Source organism: Episyrphus balteatus, chromosome 3 (assembly GCF_945859705.1).
Source record: "Episyrphus balteatus chromosome 3, idEpiBalt1.1, whole genome shotgun sequence".
In the NCBI taxonomy this organism is placed as follows: Eukaryota; Metazoa; Arthropoda; class Insecta; order Diptera; family Syrphidae; genus Episyrphus; species Episyrphus balteatus.
This window is the reverse complement of record NC_079136.1, coordinates 78,330,205-78,337,339: the sequence shown is the minus strand read 5'-3', so window position 1 is coordinate 78,337,339 and position 7,135 is coordinate 78,330,205. Positions and strand designations below refer to the sequence as shown.

Genomic DNA, 7,135 nt, shown 5'->3' with positions numbered 1-7,135 from the left:
GGGCACTTTAAAAAAAGATTGACTTAATATTTAAAAAAATTATAAAAAACAACGGCAAAGCCAAGAACCTTATCTTTTATACAAATTTTAAATAAAGCCATTTTATGGCATATTTTTTGAAAAATTAATTTTCAAAATCAAAATTTTGAAAAAAAAAATTGTAAAAATAACTTTTAAACTAATTTTTTTCAAAATTTTATGTATTTAAGTACTAATTCAGTTATTAAAATTCGATGCTCTTATTTGTTTGTAAACAAAAAAAAAAACCAGATCCAAAAATATTTTGTCATTTTTGAGAAACTAACAAAAAACCAACACTACTTTTTTCTAAGAAACCTTTTTATTTTTTGGATTTTTTGATAAATCAATTTGTGAAACATTAACCATTCCTCTATTATTTTTTAAACATTCAGATTTAAATGAGCATACAACAAACACAAAGTGACGCAGTATTGGATTAACCCTGAATTGATCAACTTTTTTCATTGATATAACACCTGAAAACTCACTTCACTCAAAAATTCTAACTGTAAGGGATTAATTACTCCAAACCAGGGCCAATTTTTAAGATAGCTTAAAAAAATGAGTTTTGGTTTGGATAAACACAAAATCTACAATTTGTTTCCCAACTTTGATCGTACACATCGTAAACGCCTATTTGCTTATAGAATTAAAAACGCTAACAATTTTTGCACAACTTTAATTTATTAGGACTAAAATGCTTATTTCAACTAGAATGGTTTTTAACTTTTTAATTTTAAAAGTCTTCTTCAGAAATCACACCATCAGATACAATATCACCTTCAACTTCTTTAAAATCAGTTTCCAATGTTGCCAAGTTCTCTCTAGCTTCGACAAACTCATCCGATTCCATGCCTTCAGCCATATACCAATGTACAAATGCTTTTTTAGCAAACATCAAATCAAATTTCTGATCAAGTCTACCAAATGCTTCAGCGATAGACGTTGTTGATGCTAACATAGAAGCTCCTCGCGTTACTGCAGCTAAATCACCATTTGGTACTACAGACGGTGGTTTGTAGTTAATACCAACCTTGAAACCTGTTGGACACCAATCTACAAATCGAACTTTGTTTTTGGCCTTCACTGTTGCGATGGCACTATTGACATCTTTTGGTACTACATCTCCACGGTACAGGATACAACAAGCCATATATTTGCCTTGATTTGGATCACATATTACCATTTGGTTGTCATTTTCAAATAAATCCGACGTTAGTTCGGCTACACTTAGGCCTTCATGATTTGATTTTTCAACTGGTAAAACGGGTGCATATGAGGCCAAGGGAAAATGAATTCTAGGATATGGGACAAGATTGGTTTGAAATTCGGACATATCAACATTCAGGGCGCCATTAAATCGCAAGGAGGCGGTTATGCTGGATACAACTTGACTTATAATACGATTCAAACTGGGGTAACTTGGACGTGGGATATTTAATCTGGAAACATACCAAATTAAAACAGAAAAAGAACTTTTTAAATTCATAGCCGAGTTCATACTTGTTTTTACAGATCTCAAAAATTGCTTGATTATCAACCATAAATGCACAGTCAGTTGTATCTAAAGTGCAGTGAGTAGTTAGCACGGAATTATAAGGTTCAACTACAGCTGTGGCAATTGCGGGTGCTGGATAGACTACAAACTCAAGTTTGCATTTTTTTGAAAAGTTTTCACCGAGTCTTTCCATAAGTAACGCCGAGAATCCCGAACCAGTACCACCACCAAAAGAATGAAACAGGAAGAATCCCTGTAAACTATTTGCTTGCTCTGCCATTTTTCGTATTCTGTCAGCAATTGGCTCTATCATTTCCCTTCCAATAGTATTAAATCCGCGGGCAAAATTATTCGCTGCATCTTCTTTGCCAGTAATTAGTTGATCGGGATGAAAAAGATCCTTAAACTGACCATTACGAACCTCATCTTAAAAAAAGAAAGCTCTTGTTTACTATTTCAAGACCATTTTTCGGAACACATTAGTTTAATTACCAATTACTGTTGGTTCCATGTCAATGAAAATTGATCGTGGAACGACCTTACCACCTTGGGTTTCATTGAAGAAGGCTGTGTAACAGGCATCTGAATCACCATGTGGATGTGTTAATGATCCATCTGGAGATATATCATGCTCTAGGCAGTAAAGCTCCCATGTTGCATTTCCAATTTGAACCCCTGCCTGGCCGATATGTACAGAAATAGTTTCGCGATTTGAAAAAGACTTTAAAAAAAATAAAAAAATAAACTTAAAACTGAAATTATATAAAATTTTATCTATTTTACCATTATTAAGAATCTATCCAAAAAAATAAACTTCTAGATTTTGAATATAAACTATAAAATTTGGACGAATACGTTCGATTCAATTTTCGTAAAAATACTAATTTGTGTTTTTCATATTATTTTGTTTTATTATTGCTGTGAGCTACTGATATAAGCTAAATAAAGTATTTGAATGAAAAGTTTTTTTTTCTAACACAAAGCTATTAACAATTTTAGTGGTAAAGGTCACTTTACAAGCAGTAATAAAGAATTTACACTGGTCAACAAGGTTTTTGCCACAAGGCCCAAAATACACTTTTCTGAAGTTTTTTGGGGTGTTGCACTCGAATCCAAAATCAGAAAAATTCTTTTTGCCTCCGTTCTTGAAATATTACAGTTAGAAAATGCAAAATAAAGTTTTTTTTAAATAACGGTTTATATTTTAAAAACGGAGACTAATAGAATATTAATAATTTCGGATTCGAGTTCACTAACCCTCAGACCTTCAGAAAAAAATATATTTCGGTTCTTGTGGCAAAAATCGTGTTGGCCAGTGAGCAGTGACATAAGCTTTAAATTAAGTTAAGTTTGTTTTTGGCTTATTAACTTAAACTTAAGATATCTCGGGCAATAATAAAGATATCGGAAAGATTTAAACAGTTTTTGAAAGAAGAAAATAAGTTCAGATGCACGAAACTGCATTTTGTTAAATAACTTGATGGCAGTTACTTTCAAAAGAAAAACATAAATGAATTACTTGTAGACTTTTTCATATGAGTATAGTATAGATGAGAAGCTAAACTCGCTATATCCATAATCCTTCATTTTGAGAAACCCTCTTATTTTGATATTAATCTTGAATTTTGTAGGGATTTGACATTTGAATGATTTTTTCTGTTCAATGATGCATACTCTATAAATGTGCATCAAAATATAATTTTTCGAAAAAATGCGTTTTGCTTTAAAGTTTATTAGAAACTATATCTATTCAGCAGAAGGCAAAATAATCATATCATTACTCTTAAGAAAACAAATACATATTATGAAAGAGCAATAATATGTCTTTATCTATGTACATATCTATCTATTCCATAGAGAAAATAAATGGTTTTGATTGTTCCAAGATCGTTATTAAAAATGTATACGTTTAGAAAGAAAGATTTTCTGAAAACCAAAACAAACGAATACTTTAGCTATCTTTAGCAATTATTTTTGTTTTTGTTTACCGTGCAAAATTTTTACTGGGGTAAGTAGATACTGAGTTTCAACCAAAACACGATTATTATATAGTAATCAATCTGTTCGCAAAGAGAACTTGAAAGCTGAAAATAAACAATCTTAGTTTTCGGGGTCAGCTTATTGTTTATACATTTTTTTTAGAGTTTCTTTGATACTCTAATAACCAAAGTATGGTTGAAAGTAATGTTCCACTTTAATACTGGACTCCTAGACTCTTAAAGATTTGTATTCGTTCAATCCATGAATCCCATAACAAATCGATAAATTAAAAAAAAAAAATGTTACACATACGCCACATTGAATCACTTCTATAAAATAGTTTAAATGAAAAGTGTTACTTTTGGAACTCTATTTCGATTTTTAGATCTGAGGATTCAAATGAAAGCAATAAATTAGTATTTTAAACTCTACATTCTTTTATTATTAATTAATAATATAGGTACCTTTATAATTAAAGAAAATTAAAATTAAACTCATCACCGATACTCATAAAAACTTCAATCCCAACACACTAATTGATACAAGACTGCGGTCAGTGACGAGTTTATCTGCAATAAAAAAAAATGAAATTGCTTATGTAATGAATAGCTCATCTTTTACAAAGTTGATTTAAAATAGTGATTTTATGCAAGGATGGGACAAAGTCCACATTTTATATAAGAATTTTTATATTAAATTTGATTGGAAGCTGTAAGGTACCTACCTATTGCTGAATTTTAATAACACAATTTTAAGAACAATGTTTTAGGCTATAATTTCGGTGAAAGCGATTTTAAGTCACGCAAGTAGACATAACAATAAGCTAAGCATATTAATAAGCTCTAACTGAAAATAATTTGAATAAATTATCAAAATGCTTGGTTCTTACTGACCACTTACCTTAAAAACAAAGTAAAGATATTATTGAAAATCACTATCAGAAATGTTCTGATTTCAATGTCAATTTAGAATTTTCTTAATATATTTATAAAACAACATTATTTAACCTATACAAAAATGTTGCGCACTATTTCAATGTTGAAATCCTTGAAGCCCTGCTTAAACTTGTGTCGATTTGCTCATGTGATACCCGAACATTTAAAAGGTATCGCTGAATCAAAAAATCCCGAATTTTCTGCTATGATTCAATACTATTTCCACAATGCTGCACAAATTATGGAAAAGGATATGATTGAATACCTGGGAAAATATCCTCAGATGAAGCCAGAAGAAAAAGAAAACCGTGTTGCAGTTATTCTAAATATGATTGGAAATACAAGTTGTTGTTTGGAAATAAACTTTCCCATAACGAAGAACGACGGAAAATATGAAATTATAACTGGGTATCGAGCACATCATACTTATCACCGATTACCTTTGAAAGGAGGTTTGGTTTAAATACATGTCAATGTTAAGACAACAAACAAAAATAATATTTTGATAGGTATTAGGTACGCAATGGACGTAGATTTGGATGAAGTCAAAGCCTTGTCCTATTTGATGACATTCAAAACAGCTTGTGTCAATGTACCTTTTGGAGGTGCTAAAGGAGGTGTACGAATCGACCCAAAAACATACTCTGCTCGTGATCTCCAAAGAATTACACGACGTTACACTACAGAACTGCTCAAGCGTCATATGATCGGTCCAGGTATAGATGTACCGGCTCCAGATTATGGTACATCGGCAAGGGAAATGTCTTGGTTGGCAGATCAATACCAGAAAACATTCGGTTATATGGACATAAATGCATTAGCTATAGTAACAGGTAAACCGATTCATAATGGTGGCATTCGTGGTCGAGAGGCAGCCACAGGAAAAGGGGTATGGAAAGCAACGGATATGTTCTTGAACGATGAAGATTGGATGAAACTGGTTGGTTTAAAAACAGGATGGAAGAACAAAACAGCTATCGTACAGGGTTTTGGTAATGTTGGAAGTAATACTGCAAAGTTTGTTCATGAATCTGGATGCAAGGTAATTGGTATTAAGGAAATGGATTGTTCGTTGTTTGATCAGAAAGGAATTGATATACCGGTAAGACTAAAAAATAATCTTTTTTTCATCTTTTTTTTTCAAAAATTAAGTACACGTAGGCTTTGATTGAATATAAGAACCTTAAAAACACAATTAAAGGATTTCCGAAATCCAAAGAAACTACGAATGATCTTTTGATTGAAAAATGTGATATTTTATTTCCCTGTGCGACTCATAAAATATTAAACGCTGATAATGCTAATAAAGTTCAAGCCAAGATTATTTCTGAAGGTGCTAATGGTCCAACAACGCCTGCAGCTGATAAAATTCTTAAAGAGAAGAATGTCCTTATGATACCAGATCTCTTTTGCAATGCTGGTGGTGTGACAGGTATAACAAATGTTTTTAAATTTTTAGTTTTTTTCCCGCACTGAAAAGAACACAGTCAATGTTCTCATAAAACAGGTTGTTAGGGACGTTAGGGACTACCCAAATATTTAGTCAAAATCCGTTCTCTGATTGTTCAACTGTCAAAAAGAATCCTTCTAGTTCGGCCAATTTTATTGACTGGAAACCTATGCAAGCTCACCATTTACTCATCTACCTAAATTTCCGTTTAGAAAATGAACATAACAAAATGTCTAGTCCCTAGTAGTATTTTTCGAAAGTGCCCAATAAGTCTTAAATGCCTCTTTTTTTATTTGAATTGATTTTCTTTCCCGTTTAGCATCTTACTTTGAATACTTGAAGAATATAAATCATGTATCATTTGGAAAACTCAGCAGTAAACGCGACCAAAGGATGATTGATGAATTACTTAACTCAATAACAGAATCCCTTCAAGAAGGTGGAAAGTGTCTTGTAAATATTTTTGAAAAGACAGAATAATTTTATCGATTGGTCTTCTATAAAATATTTTTTTGGTTTTCAGAAAATGCGCCCTAATGAAGCTCTACAAGAACTACGAGATTGTAATACAGAAGCTGAAATTGTAGATTATGCTCTGCAGTTTGTTATGGAAACATCAGCTATTGGTATAATGGAGACGGCAAATAAATATGAACTTTGTAATGACTTGCGAACTGCTGCTTACATTTGGGCTATTTGGAAGATCTTTATGACAATAGAAAGTTCGGGTCTATCTATGTAAAACATTTTCTTAGGGAATATATCATCTTTTCTTTATACAAATAATTATTTTTATGTGAAATAAATAAAAACCATTCGGGCTCATACTCATTATTGTATAAATTTATTGTTTTTTTTTTAGCTCTAAAACCTATCTTCCTTCTTGGCCCTGGATTCCTCACCATGATCTGTCCGAAAAAGGATCTTTTCTCTCCAAGATGTACTTCAGGTAGTGCTTAGTTTCCAATATCAGAACCAGAAGCAGAAGTTCCCTCCTGGTAACGCCATAGTTTCCGTCTTGTTTCGAGAGACCTTTTCTTCCCCATCTTGGACTTTTGATAAAACCAGCACCAATTCTTACATTAGTTGCATATATGCCTCGATGAGGAATGTTTTCTCTATAGAGTTGGAAAGGTGAGCACAGGATCTTCACATTGGTGCAGCTTCAGTTCTTAAAAGCTTTTCTCACACTTACTTGATTATTTGAATAATTAACCCTTCCCCCCAAGCTGGTGCAAGCTTTCAGTAAAT

General features: G+C 32.1%; 2 protein-coding genes across 2 annotated transcripts; one reads left to right on the top strand and one right to left on the bottom strand.

Moving 5' to 3' along the window:
* Positions 1–686: 686 nt before the first annotated feature.
* LOC129914855 (tubulin alpha-4A chain-like) lies at positions 687–2,435 on the bottom strand. Its single transcript, XM_055994274.1, has 4 exons — positions 2,303–2,435; positions 2,012–2,240; positions 1,525–1,945; positions 687–1,463 (listed from the first exon to the last, which is right to left on the bottom strand). Exons 1-4 carry the CDS (start codon positions 2,303–2,305, stop codon positions 758–760), a joined length of 1,359 nt encoding a protein of 452 aa, XP_055850249.1. The 5' UTR covers positions 2,306–2,435; the 3' UTR covers positions 687–757.
* Positions 2,436–4,441: 2,006 nt separating this feature from the next.
* LOC129914678 (glutamate dehydrogenase, mitochondrial) lies at positions 4,442–6,702 on the top strand. Its single transcript, XM_055994013.1, has 5 exons — positions 4,442–4,886; positions 4,944–5,536; positions 5,596–5,866; positions 6,204–6,337; positions 6,408–6,702. The coding sequence occupies exons 1-5, from the start codon at positions 4,517–4,519 to the stop codon at positions 6,624–6,626; spliced, it is 1,587 nt and encodes a 528-aa protein (XP_055849988.1). The 5' UTR covers positions 4,442–4,516; the 3' UTR covers positions 6,627–6,702.
* The last annotated feature ends 433 nt before the right edge of the window (positions 6,703–7,135 follow it).

Excerpts from the sequence above, each read along its gene's own strand:
- LOC129914855 (XM_055994274.1), bottom strand. Across the intron at positions 1,946-2,011 it reads CATGGAACCAACAGTAATTG|ATGAGGTTCGTAATGGTCAG; the intron begins GTAATTAAACTA and ends TCTTTTTTTAAG. Across the intron at positions 1,464-1,524 it reads TTTGAGATCTGTAAAAACAA|ATTAAATATCCCACGTCCAA; the intron begins GTATGAACTCGG and ends GTATGTTTCCAG.
- LOC129914678 (XM_055994013.1), top strand. The coding sequence starts at position 4,517 with ATGTTGCGCACTATTTCAATGTTGAAATCCTTGAAGCCCTGCTTAAAC. Across the intron at positions 5,537-5,595 it reads AGAAAGGAATTGATATACCG|GCTTTGATTGAATATAAGAA; the intron begins GTAAGACTAAAA and ends AAGTACACGTAG. Across the intron at positions 5,867-6,203 it reads CAATGCTGGTGGTGTGACAG|CATCTTACTTTGAATACTTG; the intron begins GTATAACAAATG and ends TTTCCCGTTTAG.